This window comes from Prinia subflava, chromosome 2 (genome assembly GCF_021018805.1).
Source record: "Prinia subflava isolate CZ2003 ecotype Zambia chromosome 2, Cam_Psub_1.2, whole genome shotgun sequence".
In the NCBI taxonomy this organism is placed as follows: domain Eukaryota; kingdom Metazoa; phylum Chordata; class Aves; order Passeriformes; family Cisticolidae; genus Prinia; species Prinia subflava.
In genome coordinates this window covers 6,899,950-6,917,899 of record NC_086248.1, presented here as the reverse complement: position 1 = coordinate 6,917,899, position 17,950 = coordinate 6,899,950, and the positions used below count along the sequence as shown (strand labels likewise).

At 39.4% G+C, this 17,950-nt stretch overlaps 1 protein-coding gene across 2 annotated transcripts; it reads left to right on the top strand.

The window, feature by feature from the left end:
• The first annotated feature begins 559 nt into the window (after nt 1-559).
• On the top strand, nt 560-17,575 carry GCFC2 (GC-rich sequence DNA-binding factor 2). Of its 2 annotated transcripts, none has more exons than XM_063424165.1 (18): nt 560-1,083; nt 2,182-2,289; nt 3,448-3,609; nt 4,109-4,327; nt 5,260-5,339; nt 6,272-6,387; nt 8,079-8,265; nt 8,758-8,881; nt 10,136-10,214; nt 11,412-11,524; nt 12,254-12,453; nt 12,847-12,997; nt 13,263-13,384; nt 14,550-14,626; nt 14,810-14,876; nt 15,598-15,744; nt 16,066-16,190; nt 16,505-17,575. In XM_063424165.1, the coding sequence occupies exons 1-18, from the start codon at nt 729-731 to the stop codon at nt 16,617-16,619; spliced, it is 2,547 nt and encodes an 848-aa protein (XP_063280235.1). In that variant the 5' UTR covers nt 560-728; the 3' UTR covers nt 16,620-17,575. The 2 variants fall into 2 exon arrangements, with proteins under 2 accessions (XP_063280235.1, XP_063280231.1); XM_063424161.1 differs by having other exon boundaries at nt 12,844-12,997.
• Nucleotides 17,576-17,950: the final 375 nt, after the last annotated feature.

Below are 17,950 nucleotides of genomic sequence, written 5' to 3'. Positions count from 1 at the left end.
TAATTCCAACAACCCTTCCATGGACAGAGACACCTTCCACTGGACCAGGTTGCTCAGAGCTCCCTCCAACCTGGCTTTAGAGAGTGGATTTATTTGTTTTTAGTGTATGTTATTACTAATTCTAAAATAGCTATTTTATTTATGTATAGTTAGGCATTAAGCAATAACATTTTAATTTACTATTCATTTACATAATACGTAGCAATCACAAAAGTTTATAAATATTCATTAGTAATTTTCGCAATATAATTTACATATATATATTACATATTATAATATGCATATTGAAATGCTATATTATCATATATTATTTATAAATTATATTTTATAATACCAGAACTCCATAAGTTTCGATGGTACTGCGGAGGAGAGGGAAGCACCCACCCGGCACGGCAGCCCCTGCACTCAGAGGCTCAGGGCTCGTCAAACAAGTCACGTTTTTAGGCGTCAATGAGTCACCAAAAAACGCCTTTTACTCTTTTTTCGCCTTTCCCTTCTCCCGCTCCGTCCCTGCCAGGCTCCCGTCCCCGCCGGCGGGGCGCGCCGGGGTCGCCGCGCATGCGCGCCGGGAGCCGCGGTGGGACCGCGCCGGTGCCAGGGAGCGATTCCCAGGGAGCGATTCCCAGGGAGCGATTCCCAGGGAGCGATTCCCAGGGAGCGATTCCCAGGGAGCGATTCCCAGGGAGCGATTCCCAGGGAACCATTCGCGGGAGCCATCCCTGGGAGCGATGTTCCGCCGTCCCCCGCGCAATTTCCGCGGCCGGCGGCGCGCAGCCTCCAGCGGCAGCAGCGAGAGCGAGCCGGAGCCACAGCCGGAGCCGGCCGCAGCCCCGTCCCCGGACTCCGGCGCCAGCTCGCCCTCGGAGCGGGGAGAGGAGCCCGAGGAGGCCGAGGGCGATCCCCCCGCGGGGCCCGGCGCGGAGGGGCCGCTGCCCGCGGAGGAGCCGGCCCGCTGCCCCCGCGGCCGGGCGCGCAGAGCAGGGGCGGGCGCGGGCCCGGGGCAGCGCCGAGCCGGGGCCGCAGCGGGGCCGGGCCGGGCCGGGAAGGAGCTGCTGAGCTTCGGCGGCGAGGAGGAGCGGGAAGGTGAGGAGGGATCGTGTTCGTGAGTCCCGGGGAGCAGGGCCGGGGCTCCGGGGTCGGGCTGCCTCGGGCTCCCGCCTCAGCGAGCCCCGCGCTGGGCTCCTCCTGCCTCTCGCTGTAAACGCACCCAACGCTGCTGTGCCAGGGCTCTGGGGAGGGTTTGCACGGTAAAGCCGCACTAAAGCATGGGCTGGGCCTGGTTAGTCTGGAGGAGACAGAGAGCGGGGCTCATCAGTGTGAATATCTCAAACGCGGTGCCAAGAGAGCGGTGCCTGACTCTCTTCAGTGATGCCCAGCAAGTGGACATAAACTAAAACACAAGAAGTTCCACCTCACCACGAGGAAGATCTTTCTTACATCAAGGGTGGCAGAGCACTGGAACAGCTGCCGAGGGAGGGCGGGGAGTGAGGCTTTCCAAAGCCCCCTGGACGCGTTCCTGTCCCACCTGCTCCAGCTGACCCTGCCCTGGCAGCGGGGTGGCCAAGGTGATCTCCAGAGGTCCCTTTCAACCCTAACAATTCTGTGATTCTGTGAAAAGTACTTTGACGATTATTTATGTCTGCGTTCTTGTGGCTGGAAAGCATCTGAACTCTTCTTACAGCTGCAGAAAACCAGAGAGAACAAGTACTGTGTGATTCCATGACGAGTTAATGATGAACAAGCTTAAATAAATGAAACTTAAGTGTTTAATTGACACTTCTGGGCTGTTCCTGTTGTGGTTGATGAGGAGACATAGCCACTGTGGTTGGGACAAGCTAAAAAGAGATCCTGCACTTCAGCAGTGCAGTGCTGCTGGGTTGAGGAGGCTGAGCTGCACAATTTTTAACTAAAATGTGATCAATTATGAGTGATAAAGCCACAGTAATATTTAGAATTAATCCAGCCAGAACAAAATTTTGGTGTTTGGTCATAGATAGGACTTGATGATCTCAGAAGTCCTTTCCAACCTAATTGATTCTGTGATTCAGGAGTTATGCTGTGCACATACAGCGTTTACATGCACTTTTGTATGTAGTACATATATATATGTGTGTGTGTTTTATATATATGTATTGTTGGCTTTAATAATGTTACTCAGAATCACTTTGTTTTATCTGAAAGGTGAAGAGTTTTTTAAAGTTAAAAAGCCATCCTTCAACGAAGTAACCTTTAGAATTAAAAAGAAGGAAAGCCTACTGCCTGCACAGACAGAAACTGAAGAAATCAAAAGTAAGTACTTTTTTTAAAGTTAAATATTTTATGAAATACACGAAGAGTGATGTTAAAACACTGCTGTTATATGTTTGTTTACTTGTTAATTGAACCCAGAATTATACTTACAATGTTAGTTTACAGGTTTATAATTGTAATGTATTTGCACTGAAATTATTTTCAGTTTGACCTTGGTAAAAGATTCTCAGAACTTGGAGACTGTTCTTGAGAAAACTTGATTATGCAGAAACATTTACTACATCAAAGTTGACAAAGTTCTGCTAAGTTTATATCTCAATATCATATCTTTATCAATATCATATCTTCTGCCCCTGGCAGAAGAATTGGATCTAGATGATCTTTAAGGTTCCTTCCAACCCAAACCATTCTGTGGTAAGTTTCCTGTTGGAATATTTGGAGTTTGTGTGTTTTAGAAACAAATGCTCTAAAAGTTCTCTTTATGTATTCCTCTTTTGATACCTCTGTCAATTCACAGATATACCTTATTTGCTAATATTAGATGAAAGTACATTAAATTGAGATTGAGCAATAATTCCCTTTGAGGTTGTGATTTCAGCTGAATCACAATTTTCTTAGTAAATTTTCTTAGTAACTTATAAAAGCATATCATATTCATATAAAAGGTGGTACATTCTGTTGTTCAGTAACCTGATGATTTACTGAAAGCGTAGTGATAGATGAAGAGAAATCAATATTTTTAAAGAAATTGATAACAACTGGAGATAAGACAGATAAAAATGTTTATAGTTTAATTAAGAGCGTCCTCGTTAATGCTTTAAAAAAAGTGCTTTCTAAATGCAGTTTTTCAAGTCAAGAATCCAAATACCCTGTGAGCAATCAGAATATTAATTAGTTGTTATCTGAGAGCTGATCTCATTGCTTTTGTGCATGTAAATACACTCTGTGTCTCAGAAGGACTCGTAGTGTTTCTATGGGAAGCATCATCAAAGATGCTTTTATCCAATACAAGAATTGGCTTGTGACTGTCTTGGAATGTCACAATTTGACATGTTTTGATGAGAACAGGTGGAGATAGACAAGTGACCAGTCTTTGCTACAGCAAGGTGTCAATAATTTCTGGTAACCAGTCATGACACATCCCATTCCAGCAGCTGAAGCTGAAATCATGGATCATCCTTTTTCCCCATAATGCAGAAATCTGTCAGCTGGAGCCTGGAGTTGACAACACCAAAGATACTTGTGAAGAGACAGAGGAGAATGAAGATGAAACTTATTCTTCACTGAATGAGGACTACAACAGCTCAGACTCTGAAAATGAATCCAGCTCTCCACAGAGGAGCAAGGATTTATCACCAGGTTAGTTCCCTGGCTTTTTTTTTTTTAAGAAAGCTATTTTAGAACATTCTGTGTTTGAAGTATGTGACAAGTTAAGTGAGATGAGTTCCATTCAGCTTAAACCACTTAAGGTATAGGCATCTGCTTATCCTGAGTCAGGGCTACGTTTCTGGAAGAGTAGTGTTCCTCCATATTTTCACTTGCAAACATTTCTTGTCTTTTTCTGCTAATTTTGGGAATTGAGTAGAAATTATGAGCACTGGTTATAGAAGAAAGGCAGCAGAAAATTCCTCTTTAGTGGTGGACCATTCCCTTCATGAGGTGAAAATAGAAGATCTCACTTGGAGGCTGAGAGCCACTTTTTCATCTCCTTATGTTCTACATGGTAACCATAGTAGAAAACCATCTTCTGTTCTATATGCAGAGTCATACAGTGGTGCTGAACAGTTCTGATGATTTGCATTAGATACAGAGTGTTGCTTTTAGTCTTTTCCTTAGATTTTCTCTCTCTTTGTTGCAGGCAATATCCCCAGCACAGCTGATGTTGAGGCTGCTCGGAGGAAGCGTCACTTAGCCAGGACAGAGGCTGATTATCTTCCCCTGGATGTTTCAAACAGTCCTCAGGTCCCTCAGAGAAGAGGAGGCAGTGATTTGGAGAGTGAAGATGAGTCTGAAACAAAGAATCTCGATTTTGCTCCTAAAATGAGAACTCTTAGGCAGAGGATGACTGAAGACATGGGTGAGTCTGTGATGTTTCAGAGACTTTGTTTTAGTCTCTGCAATCACGTGGGACTTGTCCTGTAGGGAGTGAGGCTTTGCTCCTCAGGGCTCTTGGAAAAAGGCTGGCCAGTTGGTACTTGAGGTTTATATGGGTCATTAACCTGGTTTAGATCTCACTTTTGATGGTGCAAGATACTTTGAGAAACGTTTACAAAATTATTTTTTGCCTTCTTGACTGCAAAAAACATGGCCTTGTAAAAGGCACAGTTACTGTGAATAAAGTTACCCTAAGTCCTGCCTCCTGCTTCTGGTCTGGTCTTCTAAGTGCTCTCCCTGCTCTGACATTATAAATTTGAGAAATGAAAAACAAACAAACAAATCAGCATTCCAGCCCTTCAGAACAAACCTGCAAGCAAAACATAACTGGTTTTTCCCTTGTTTTTATTCCCTTAGAGCTGCTTATAGTGCTGTTCATGAAGCACAGGTTTACTGTAGTAGTTGATTAAGGAATGCATAACTATCAGCAGAATCTGCCATTCAGATTAATGCTAATGAGATGTTTTTGTATCTGTAGTTGAATTGAGTTCTGGAATGCTCAAGGGTTTGTTTGGTGTAATGTCACAGTCTATACTTACACTCTTGTTTACATGTTTTATGCACAGCTTTGCTTTGAGACATAACAACAAGATGTTTGTGTGCCTCCTACTGCAGTAGTAGTTGTCTGAGAAACAGTTGGGGAAATTAATATCAGTATGAATTCTACAAATCCCAGTAGCCTTTTCCAAGCCTTCCTTGCTTTTCAGTTTTGCACTCCTCCATCTGCAGGTTTTTCATCTGCTGTTTTTTGTGTATTGGTTGGGAGACCCATTGTTACTTTAGATGGAGGAGAACACGAGAGGGGAAAAAATGAAGGATGTGGTTACATCTAATAATGGCTGTTTTAACTTGCAGTGTCTCTGGGTGATGGATCAAGTGATGATGAAGCCAAGTGGGAAGAACAGCAAATAAAGAAAGCTGTTAAACTCTCTCAGGTGACACATGCTTTCCTAACCATTGGAAGTTGCTTTTTCCTTATAGGCAAGAGAGCTTGTCTGGGGTACTGCTGTCTGTCCTGCTCTCTCTTTAGGGAGGAATTTAGGAAGTTATTCCCTGATTCTTCAGGGAAAGATGATTAGAGATATGGGAAGATGATAATGAAAATCTGTAATCTCTGTCTGGCTGTTGAGAAGCAGCGTGGTGGTGTCAGCCCCAAAGGCAGGTACCTGCTGTGATAAGAGATCACAACAAGCAGAGAAGAAAATTCTGAACTCTGACTTTTTTGCTCTTTGCAAGAGTATGCAAATAATACAAATGTTGCAAAGCAAAAATTATTCTTTTATTCTGCTGAATTTCTTTTGAGTGGCAATCTGAGAGCTCTCTTCACAATTCAGCAAAATGCTGTCTTTTTCCTAGTAAGTAATGGGCAAAAAACCCCTATATTCTGATGTGCTGGAAATTTTGTTTCTGGCTTGGATTACCTACTCTGGATCAGACTAGGAGTATCTGAATAACCAGCTCTTCATTGAAGTCAGAATTCGCAGCAATTTAGCAAAAGTAGAAATTTTTCCAATTTAGAAAATTCGGAGAGTAAAGAAATGGGAGAAGGTTGTATCTTTCTGAATCTGGTGTTCAAATCCTGTATGATATGTGATCTTAGGTCTTCATACTTGCTTATGGAGAAGTTAATTCTGCTCTTTAGGAAACAGCAGCAATTTTTAGCTGTAGACCTTGTTGGTTATGGACTTAATTCTTCAGTTGATTGGGATTTTTCTAGATTTTTTTGTGATTGAAATATGTATCTCTATATGAGATGTTTAGTATTCAAATGATGTCTTGTTGATCTGCAGAGTTGCAAAGGGAGAAATTGTGTAACTGGTGTATTAAAAATTTCTTAATTAAATTTCTTTCTGCTTAATCCTTGTAGGAAATTTCTGATGATGCTTCCGTGCGTAAATATCAACCAGCCAAACCCAAGTTTGATACCTCTGTTTCTCTGCCACCTGTGAATTTGGAAATTGTGAAGAAGCGACTGACTGAAAGGTAATTCCTTAACTTACAAGTTGTCTGAGTTTTTGTCACAGAATGAGACAGCAGCTTTGAAGTCTTACTCTTTTTTCCAGAGTTTTGGGCTTCTTTAGGGTTGTTTTCATGTGGAATGATGTCTAATGGAATACTACAAATGTTTTACTTCTTGTGGCAATGCTTTGTTATAGGGGAGCATTTGGACTTTCCAAGAGTGTTTCTGTCAACTCGAAGTTTACAAAGTAAATTTATTTATTTGGCATCAGCTTTTTATTCTTGCTGGCGGGAGCCTTTTGTCGATGTTAGGTTTGCCCAGCAGGCAGAACTTTAGTGGGGGCAGGGGGAGCTGGCACTCCCACCCTCCTGTGGTAGTTCTTGTGCCAGCTGCAAAAATAGCCCAGTGTTTCCTAAAGCAGCCTGAGTTCTCTGCAGCCTGCTCAGAATGTGCCTGGATCTTTTTCTTTAGTGTGTGCCAGGCTGTGACTTCTCTTGAGCAGCTCAGCTGCCGTGTGGGCAGCTGAAGTGTCCTGAGTTGGACATGGGAACCTCCTGGAGGGTGTGGGAAGGACAGCTGGGCTCAGGCATCCCAAGGTGAGCCCTCCATCCTCCCTCCCAGCTGGGAAGCAGCTGTTAGATAAGTGTAGACAAGTAACTTAATACAAGTGAAACATAAATTGTGCTGTGAACTTGCTTCAGGCTCTCTCTGTATAATCTTTGCTTTGTACAGACAATCACTGATGAATTTGTTTAAGTTGGACTAAATATTTTTGTGGAATTGTATGCTTTCTTAGCTTTAATCACCTGAAGGGAATTGAGCTAACTGAAGCAGGAATTTCTATACAGAATCAAATAAGAAAAAATAAGAATATAACTGTCAAGAGTGGGAAACTTGTCTGGAAAACAGCAAGGTGTAAACTGTTTGGTGTAAACTTAGTAGATGTTTTTAACATAATAAGTGCTGAAATAGATTAATCTTTTCTCTTTTAAATTTGTAGCACAGTAGAACACAATAGCTTAGTTCAGCTATTTTCTTTGGGAGATGTTCAGTTCAGGGAGGTGAAATAAATCGTGGTCTGTGCCTTGATTCTGTTACAGGCTTCCTGAAACTGAGCAAACACTTGGGATGTGTAAGGAGGGAAGGGGTAAAAAAGGGAGGAAGGAGAGTTGTAATATATGTAAATGTTTGTGTGCTACCTGTCTACTAGAGACAGCTGTAGACAGGAGGTTTTGGTGTTTATCACACAATAGTAAGAGTTCTCAGTTGGTTTGTGTTTAACAGTGAGCACACTGTGAATGCTTCTGTCCATGCAACTTTTATTAACTGGTATGGACATGCTGATGGAAGCTGTAGTTTTTACCAGATTACATTGGGTAGAATCTATTTAATAACGTGATACTATGTAATTTTGGCTTTTATGTTTTTGGGAAGTGTGGTGTATTGAGGAGTCCAGGTAAAATATCTGTGGTGCTTTCAAATCCAGCACCACATAAATGACATCTGGGTCTCCAAAGCATGATGTTTGTCCATACCCTGTGCTTCTGTAAATGCAAATGTAAATGTAAATCTTTCAGTGCTGCTCAGGTCAAATGCAAGTGCTATTTTTAGCACAGCAAAGATTTTGTATGTGATTATAATGGGAAAAATGTTCTGGAATGCATCAGCTTTGAAGTTGGCAATAGTTCTGATTGTCTGGATTTCTCTCTTCTAGGATAACATCCTTACAGGATGTGCACCATGCCCACCAGAGAGAGTATGAAAAATATATGGAGGACATTGAGAGCTCAAAGATGTCTGTCCAGGAGTTGGAGAAGTCTTCAGATGCAGCTCTGAATTACAAATTCTACAGGGCCATGAAAACATACGTAGAAAACTTGATAAACTGTTTGAATGAAAAGGTATGTACATTTTCCTTTTTTATTTTTTTTAAGATGATAAAGGTGTATTCTGTCAATGAAAAATGAGGGATACCACCCAGTTAAAAAATCAGTTCTATCAGAATCAAATTTAATTGTAATTTATTTTTCTGTCACTTTGCAGTTGTGAATTTTTTCAGATAACTTAAAGAGAAGAAATGTTAGTTAGTGAATGCATTTTCTTCAATGGCTAGTGACTCAAAAGCAAATTGCAATAAAACAAGGGACACTAAAGGTTTTCTGGTGAATCCTTTTGTATGAAGTGTTAGTCCTTGATGTGTAACTGGCATTTAGTTTGTGTTTTCAGCCTTATAAAAGAAACCCTGAAAACTCCCATGACCAGGAACTCTTCAATTTATGATACTTCGGGTTCTAATTTTACAGCTATACTAAAATCCCGTGGGAATTGGGTTTTGTTCATTCTTTGGAGATTTAAATCAGCTGAAAGCCTGATCAGTGTTTGCTGTGTTCCAGCTGAAGGACATTAATGAACTGGAGTGGGCTGTACATGCCCTGCATCAGCAACGGGCTGTGAGGGTATCCAAGCGAAGGCAAGAGGAGCTGAAAGATGAATCTGCTTATATTCAGCATCTAACAAGTTAGTACAAAGTTCAAATATTCAGTGAGAAAATAACTTCTGTTTTTGAGCAGAAATACAGTTAATTTTTGGGTTAAAATTTTAATTTTCACCTTTGATCTCCTTTCTCTTCCCACTGTCAGTAGGCATGTTCCACTGTACCTCATTTGAAATTCTTAACTCAGTAATGCCCATGATACTGTTTTTCTCTGGCTTAATTTCTCTGAACATGACATTACCAAGTACCTTGTCAATTTTTTAATTGTTCAATTTTCCATCAATATTAAAAAAAAATGGGAGTCAGTTTTCCAGTAGATCTCAAGTTGGGGAAATGTTGCTTATGACTGAATTCTGTGCATATCTGAAAAAGCTGAGTGTGTAACTGGCAGCATCACTTTTACCTGAGAGTGTCTGCAAGGCTATGTGTGTGCTGAGATTGGAGATTTCAAACCAGGAAATGACACACATGTGGCAGAGCATGAAGAGAGAAGGGTTTTATCTAAAAGAAACCATGTTTCAGTCACTGTAGGAAAAACTAGTACAGTTCTCTCAGCTCGTATTTTCATTCCTCACCAAGGTATTGTTTGTATGCTGTGTGAATCTCTAGCTGCTGCTATTTAAAAAACCCAAACAAACCAGACCTCCTAAACCAAACCCTTTAAAACTGTTCAGGCAAAGCTGAGAGCAATATGCTTGGAGCTGCTGGGAACAGATGGAGGGCAGATGCACTGGATCCTGGTAAATAATAAATCATATGGGTTCAGTCTTCTCACTTCAAGGAGGAAACTGCTGAGGAGAGAAAGGAGCAGCCTGGATGGTTCTGTAAAATGGTGTAGCCAACTGACAGCAGGTGTAAAGAGGAAAGGGTAATGCCACAGTAAGGGTTGCTATTCAAATGATTTTATGTCCTGCTCATTACAAATGAGACTGTGCTTGCATGTTTAACAGCACAGAGAATTGTTTTTTATGCTCCTAGTTGTATTTAATATAGTGGAAAGGCTGTTTTTTCTTACATGATAGTACTTCAGTAGTAGTAACCCTTTCTCTTTGGCATCTTTTGCACATCAGCCAACTATTAGGGCTACAAGGAATTTACTCTGACTTACTCTGGGTGCTGTTAGAGTTTTGATTAGGTTTGTTCTTTTGTTGGCTATTTTCCAAATTTAAAAAAAAACCTTACAAAACAATAGAAGGAGATTCTTTGTATCCTGTTTGAAAATAAAACAGGAACTTTAAAAACTTACCACTTTATTTTGGGCTGTTTCTGTCTTACAGGTGGGAATAACAAACCAGTAAAAAGTAACTTGGGAGGTGATGAGAAGACACAGGTTTTGGAAATGTGTGAGCATCGAAGGTAACTTACACAGAGGTACACTTAACTCTGATAATTGTGCTGTGCACTGACTTCTTGTCATTCTTGCAGTCATGAATATAAACCTGGAGGATTACTAAATGAGATAACACTGAAAATATTTCAGTATTTGGTTTCCAAAACTTGAAGTACATGGAAGCCATCTATGTGTTAATGTCATTCTCTTCATGTTGATTTGAATCTGAATGCTAATGGAGCTGGATATTTTAAATATAAAGAGTCTTAAGTGAGTCAAATCTGTGAGGAAAGCTTTTTCCTTCCTGATTTAATTAATAATATTATGAGCTTTTTACAGAAATATATTTTTGTATTACTGTATTAATAGCAAAATTGGGCAGAATTGTTCTTGCTGGAGAGGTGGTGGTGAGGAAGCAAACCAGCCTCTAGCCCCAGGTTTGCTATCGGTGTAGGTGAGACAGATGGTACATTTTGGATGTTCAGAGATTGGTACCATTTTTTTTTTAATATTATTGGGAGTTTTGAAAGTTTTACAGTTGCAGTGGTATCTCAACTCATAATTGTACTTGGAAGCAGCAAGTACCTTGAAATTTTAATGGATGAAAAGTGGTATAATAACAAAAATTTCCACTCAAAGCAGTTAACTTTTAATGCTAATTGATGTAAATAACTGTTTAGAAGTATTTATGCAATATCACTTCCATATTATTTATCATTTTCCTGTGGTAGAAATTCAAGCCATTGGTTTTGCAGCCTGTTTTTCTTGATGCCATGGCAGTAGTTTTTAGAACCCCAGTGGCACGTGGGTGCTATCACCTTTTTCCTGTAGGTTGTTGAACAGGAATAGTCTGAGAGCTCAGTAAACACACAGTAAACTGTCAGACAGGATCCACTTCAACACCAGATGCTCAGTGTTGCAGGTGGGATGAGTTTTTTGCCTCATCAGTGGTGATGAGGTGAAGTGAAGGTTATTTCATGGCCCATGGGGGCTGTCAGAGATGTTGCTCTGGGCTCTTGGATGTCAGTTCCCAAATCCCCCCCTTTTTCCACAGCTCAGGAGTCCTTTTGGTTCCACAGTCACTTGCTCCCCCATTGCCTCTCCTTAGGCTGTTGTTCTCACAACTCGTTTGAAGTACATTTGTTGGAGTTTGATTATTTCCTTTAAGCTTTCTCCTGCATACACAGGAGAGGAAAACTCATCTGAGTTCATTCCAAATGCAGGACTTGCAGGCGGCAGGCGAGGGAGCAGTCAGGAGAAGGAGCCCACCACGAGGGCCTGTCGAGTGATGAGGAGCTCACTCCCACAGAGGTGGACGAGTTCCAGAAGAGCAAAGGTTGGTGGCAGTCCTAACGTGATGTCCTAGAAAAAGATCTCTTGTTGATACTTCTCTAATGATTTTTTTTAAGGAAAAGTAGAGGAATAATTCATTTGAGTTCCATGTTTTTATTTGCACACTGTAGGAAAAAATGCACCCAGGCATTCTAACTAATGATTTGGGAAGAATGAATGAGTGGCTGTAGATTCTTGTGGTGTCAGTTATGTGGTGGCAGCACTATACATGGCTTTTTAAACTAGAACTAAGCTCTGCTCAAGCTGATCTGCAGTGTCAGTGCAGTGCCACAACGTGTTTTGTACAGTCAATTTATGTCCTGAAGCTGGAGTGTGAATTAAAGGTTGGTGTTTTAATTGTCTTGAGTAAATGGATGAAGAGGAGGAGTGAAAGGCATAATACCTTTTCTTCACATAACAGCAGAAGGGTTTTCATGGCTGAAATTTTATCATTCTGGAACAAAGTCTGAAACGTAGTGATTATATAAATCTGTGAAATAGATCATGAAGAAACTTGCCTTTCCTTGGTCTTCTGACACTACTTTTTTCTAAAACTGGGTTTTTGTGGGAGCTGTTTTCAAACCATTTCAGTGTCAGGTGTGTCAAAGATAAATAACAAATGCAATTCTCATAAAAATATCTCTTATGTCCTATAGATGCATAAACCCTTTAGCTTATGCCTCAATAAGTTCTGTGATTGTTTCTTTTTATTCCCAATGAATATTATCCATAGATAACGTTTTAGAGGATAGTAGGAAAATCTTTGAAGATGTACATGCAGATTTTTGTGACATCAGAAAAATCCTGTTGAAATTCCAGGAATGGAAAGAGAAGCTTCCTGACTCTTACTGTGATGCTTACATCAGTTTCTGCCTGCCTAAGCTATTAAATCCATTGATCAGAGTTCAGTTAATAAGCTGGAATCCTCTTGAGGTATGTGCATCTCCTGACATTTCTGTTAAAAATTCTGAGTGCGTGTATTATGTATTAATATATTTTTTTCTATACATAGCACAGTGCATTAGAAATTAGGAAAGCTACTGTGTTGTCTTAAAAACTGAGTGGAATCTTCTTAATTTTCCCTTTTTACTTTTACCTCCAGCCCCTTTTGCTACACCTGTAAAAATAGTTCTTCTACTGGGTTCTTTGAAGATACTTGAATTTAATGGATTAATTAATTAAATTCGAGCTTTAAATCTAATTTTGCTCTTTTGGCCAGTGGTGAGGCTGGATCTGAAATTAAGTGGGAATTTGGGGTGTTACTGGATAGAGCTTTTCTCTTAGTGCTGACCAGCTGAACAACTAACAGGAGTCATCTTTCAGCAGAATTTCACAGAGCTGGAAGAGATGCCCTGGTTCAGAGCTATAGAAGAATTCAGTGATGCAGAGAATATATCTGAATCAAAAAGGGACGATGATCACGATAAAGAAGTTTTGCCTAGAGTGATTGAAAAAACAATTCTTCCCAAAATCACAGGTATGATAAGATTGTATTGAAAATGTTCACTGCAGCTATGCAATCAAACCTTAAATAAAAATGATAATATCAAATAATAGTGATATCCCAGTGCTCCAAGATGTAATGATTGTGTAGTTCCACTAATTGAGGCTAAAGTGGCCTCTTCAAAATTATTGTGAGAGGCTGAGCTTTTTATATGTTTACTGATGCATTGTAGTGGCTTGAAACTAGGACTGATAAGTATTTGCACATTATGAATGAAATAAATTCCTATTTTTTTCAGCATTTGTGAAGAGTGTGTGGGATCCTTTATCTACTTCACAGACAAAGAACCTTGTACAGCTTTGCAATAACATCTTTGGAAAACAAATCCTTTCCAAAAATGAGTCCAGCCGAGCAAGAGAGGTAAAAGCTGTGGCACTGAGAAATGGGAACTTGACCCACTCTGTGGACTTTTGTGTGTGCTCCTGTGGGCACTGAGAACATTCTCCTGAAGCTGTTTGGTTCTGATTACAATTTTGTTTAGTCTCTTTATATTAAGAGCATTTAACAGTTAAATTTCCAGCTCTCTGATTCTCTCCTTGTTGAAGATGATGAGGCAGAAATTAGCTCCTGTTCATAGAAAAATTCTGCCTGTATCTATCCAGAATCTGTTTGTAGATGTAATTTTCCTTCACTGCAATAGCAATGATTTGCATATAACTATCTTTCCAAATTTGAGCTTTAAATGCTAGTAATGCTTCAGTGGTCCATTCCTTAAGCTTTTATATATAAAGTAGGCCTAGAATTTTAAAAATTGAGAATCCCCAAAGGTTGATTAATTGGTGGGAGGAGAAACTACGTAATCCTAGCAGTCGTTTCAGAATTACTTTTATATACTCAGTCACTTCAGGAAGCCCTTCTTAGCCTGATTCTGGGTTTATTCTGATGTAAATCAGGAGGTTTATCTAGTGAAAATCAGATGGATTAAGTGGTGAAATAGGGATAGATGTTTGAGCCCTGAATATAAAAATAAATATGTGAAAGTAAATGTTTGTGCCTTCCAAAGTTTAGTATTTTGAAACCATGGCATAAAGTCAAGTGATACAACTGATCTTAGCAAGAACTTAAAATGAATAAATAGGCTTAAAAAAAAAGGTAGGCAATCTATGGCACCTGAAAACATGTTGCTCAAAAATGCATACTATCTATCCTAGCTATGGTGATTTTTTAAACATAGAATTTAACATTTTTTAATTGAGATCCCATGTGTATAATATATTTTTGTTTTAATCTGTACAGTTTTCCTGCTGCCTTGCAGATTAATGTGCAAAAAAAAGGCCTCACCTAGGGATATAACTTAGGGATTTAGCAAAACCCTCAAGCCTGAGACTACAGATAATTACAGCTGTGATTTGTCTGCTGTTTCTGTTTTTTATTCAGGGTCTCAATGTGTGTTATATACAAATGGCAGTTGCACATATCTCTAAGGTAGCAGACCTCTGGATGAACTAAATAACCTTTGAGGTTGTTACAAATAGAATATGAAGTCTTTCTTCTGAGGACACAAAAATAGTTCTTTTTTTAACAGGATTTGATGAATGCAGTTGTCCTAAGAATGAAGAAATCTGTAGAGGAAGATGTCTTTATTCCTCTGTATCCTAAAAGGTAAGCTAACCCTATGACTCAAGATCTTAAGTTTGTGGGTTTTTTTAGTTCCTCTAGCTTTCTCCCCTACAGATGTAGATGAAATACTGTAGACATCCATGTCTGAGAGGTCAGATGTCTGTTTATCTTCTTTTAAATCAAACAAAAAATAATCTTTATTTTATTTTTTCTCCCCATGACCAGCACTGTGGAAGACAAGTCATCACTACGTTCAAAATTTCAAGAAAGACGTTTTTGGTCAGCTGTTAAGGTAGAGAAAATAGAGCTGGTTTGGTTCTGTCTGTCCTCTCTGAAATTCATTTCACTGGAAACATCCCAGACAATATTCCAGTTTTCCTGCTATTCATGTTGCCTGTCCTCCTCCTTGACTCAGAGCAGGTTAACTTTCAGGTAACTTCACCTCAAGGTATTTTACCTTCACAAACACAGCCTTACACCATGCTCAGAAATGACAATTGTAAGGATTTATAGTGGTAGAGGCAACAGAAAAAACACTCAGTGCCTAGTAATACTGACATGAACTACAAAAAAATCTTTGTGATGCCAAAAATTGTAGTATCATCATGTTATGAGGGACTGTGTGTAGTCTTATCCTGAGCAGTTGTAGTAACTTTTTCACTTCTGTCTTTGATTCTCTGACAGTTTGCTTAGTTGCCTTCTGTACTTAGCAAATTGTTAAACCTCCTAGAAGGGTAAAATGTTCTTCCCACCCTTGGGAGGTCATATATACAGATATACAGGTGTATCTATACATATATATAGATGCACTTGTAAAATGAATTAGGTTATTTACTCAATGCAATTTATTAGTAGCTAACTGATCAGAAGTTTGGGGAGTGTAAGTCCTAGAGTTTGAGGACTTAAACTGGATGCACATATTTTCTGTATTTTTCTTTTATGAATCTTGTAGCAGTTTTAGCACACATGCAGCCAGCAGCTCTACAGATTCTTTTGTTTCTTCATTGCTGCAGCTGCTGTCCAATGTTGTTCTTTGGGATGGGATTGTCCAGGAAGACAAGGTCCGTGATTTGGGGCTGAGCAAGCTGCTCAATCGTTACCTGCTCCTGAACATCCTGAACACACCGCCAGGGCCGGATAATATAGAGAAGTGTAGTAAGGTAAAAGATAAAGCCTTTTGTTTTTCATGAAGAGGGGTCAAAACTGAAGATGGAATATAAAAAAAAAAAAAATCCAGAAAATTTAAACATTTAAAATTTGATTTTAATTTTTTCTTTTAACAACCTTGCTGCATAAGAGCAGTTTAGAGCAAATACTGGTCTGTAGGTTCTTAAGCATAACTACTTGGAGAGATAATCAATGTTGGTTTGAAGAAAAAAGCACACTAATAATGACTGAACCTGCCCGAAAGTTCCTGTCAGTGATGTTACTTGGTTATACTGAAATGCTTGTTAAACTTTTTCCAAATATTGTGTGAACAGGTGGTTGCATGCCTCCCAGAAAGGTGGTTCCAAGATCTCAAGGGTGGATCAACTCTCCCTGAATTACTGAACTTCAGCCAGCACTTGCTGCAGTGTGCCCGTGGGCTGCACAAGGACAAGCACAGGTAATGGATGAGGCTGTCCTTGGGATTCAAGTGCTTCCCCTAATACTTCGTGCTCAATTTTTAAAAATTCCTTAAATACCATATATTTGACACTTTAAAGTATGCTCATGTCATGTATATATGTATCTGAAAGAAAAGGTGGAGTCTAATGTGAAGGAGAACTTTAGCAGTCCTCGATTACTGTGAGAGTTTGAGGTGCTTAATATTGGGTGCTGTTTATAGTCGGAGTAGCCAAGGTCATGAAACAAAAATGATACTTTAGACAGGTTCATAAAAGTGCTGCTATTTTTTTTTTTTTTTTTTTTTTTAAATAGTGATGAAACAAAAGAAGTTCTTCTCCTGCTGGTGAAAATTGGAGCTCTGCATATTGTAGAAGACTTCATTGACGAGCATAAACTTGAACACCTTAAAGCAGCGATTGGGAAATAGAAGTCTTTGAAAGAATGCTTACATTACTGAAACAAGCCTGGTATTCACACTGAACCAGTTCTAATGTGAAATTTAATTAGTGGATCCTGCCTACTCAGAGGTAGTGGTAATCACTGTCTTAAAATATAAATGAATATATGAGGTGTTTTTTCCAAATGTTTTTACTGCCATTTACTTGTAGATCAGGGAGTACTGAGAAGCTGCAGTTGTCAAAGCAATGGTTCAGGCATTCTAAAATGGGAGAGTGCTTTACTGCTGTATCCTTCTTGGAAGGAGTCCTGCAAACAGAAAGTGCCTGTGAACTTCATCACTGCTAGCCAGTAGATAATTTGACAAGTTGTTTGCAGTATTAATTGCTAAATACCATTCTGACTCAGCAGTCTCTGAGCTCTTCCGACTTGGGGCCCACAGATTTTTGGTAGGGTTGTTGTTAACCATTCCTAGTGAAAAGGAATTCAAGATGTCCCTGATACAGAAACAAGGAGGGCTCAGTGTGCAGGTAAGGAATCAAGATTTTCATCACAGACATCGTGATGATGACAAGAACAGAACAACTTCAGTTACTTTCTAGTAACTGGAGTTCTAGAAATCTCTTTGCTTCCCAGTAAGCTCTACAGAACTTTACTTCTTCATATCCTTATCAGGAAATGATATTATCTCTAATGTTTTATAATTTTGTATATTTGCAATAAATATTGTTACAGAATAACAAGAATGTTTCATTGTAAAAAATGTAGTGCATCACAGAATCTGTATGCTTGTAACTATTTCTCCAAAATCTTGGAATAGGACTTAACTGCTGTAGACTTAATTTTTATGGCTTCTTTTTCTATTTTTTTAAGTTAAAAATATATTTTTGTAAAATACTTTATTGTAAATAGGTTTGATCAGTATTACAGACAAAAGATTAAAAATAATTCGGGGTTTTTTGAAAATAAAATATTTTACTGTGGTAATGACTGTTACAGTTCAATTCTTTAACATGTGACAAAAGTGTTATTAAGATGTATGAAAAAAAAAAACCCTCCAGCTCCACTAACCCTCAGTAGCTTCAGGATTTATGTTGCAAATACTGCTTTCTAGTAATCAATTTCTGCTGTTTTTCCTCTCAGAATGCCAACAAAAATGCAACTGTCAACAATCAACAAATGCAACAAATGATCAACAATCACCACACAAGCTCGTGATCTCATTGCTTTTCTCTTGTTCTGCTTTGTCTCACCCCAGCTTGTCTCTAGCACCAGCCTGGTGCTATGACAAAAATGTCATTGATGTTCTGTCACAACTTAGCTCTGTAGATGTTTGTTTCTGGGAGAAAGATTCCTTGTAAT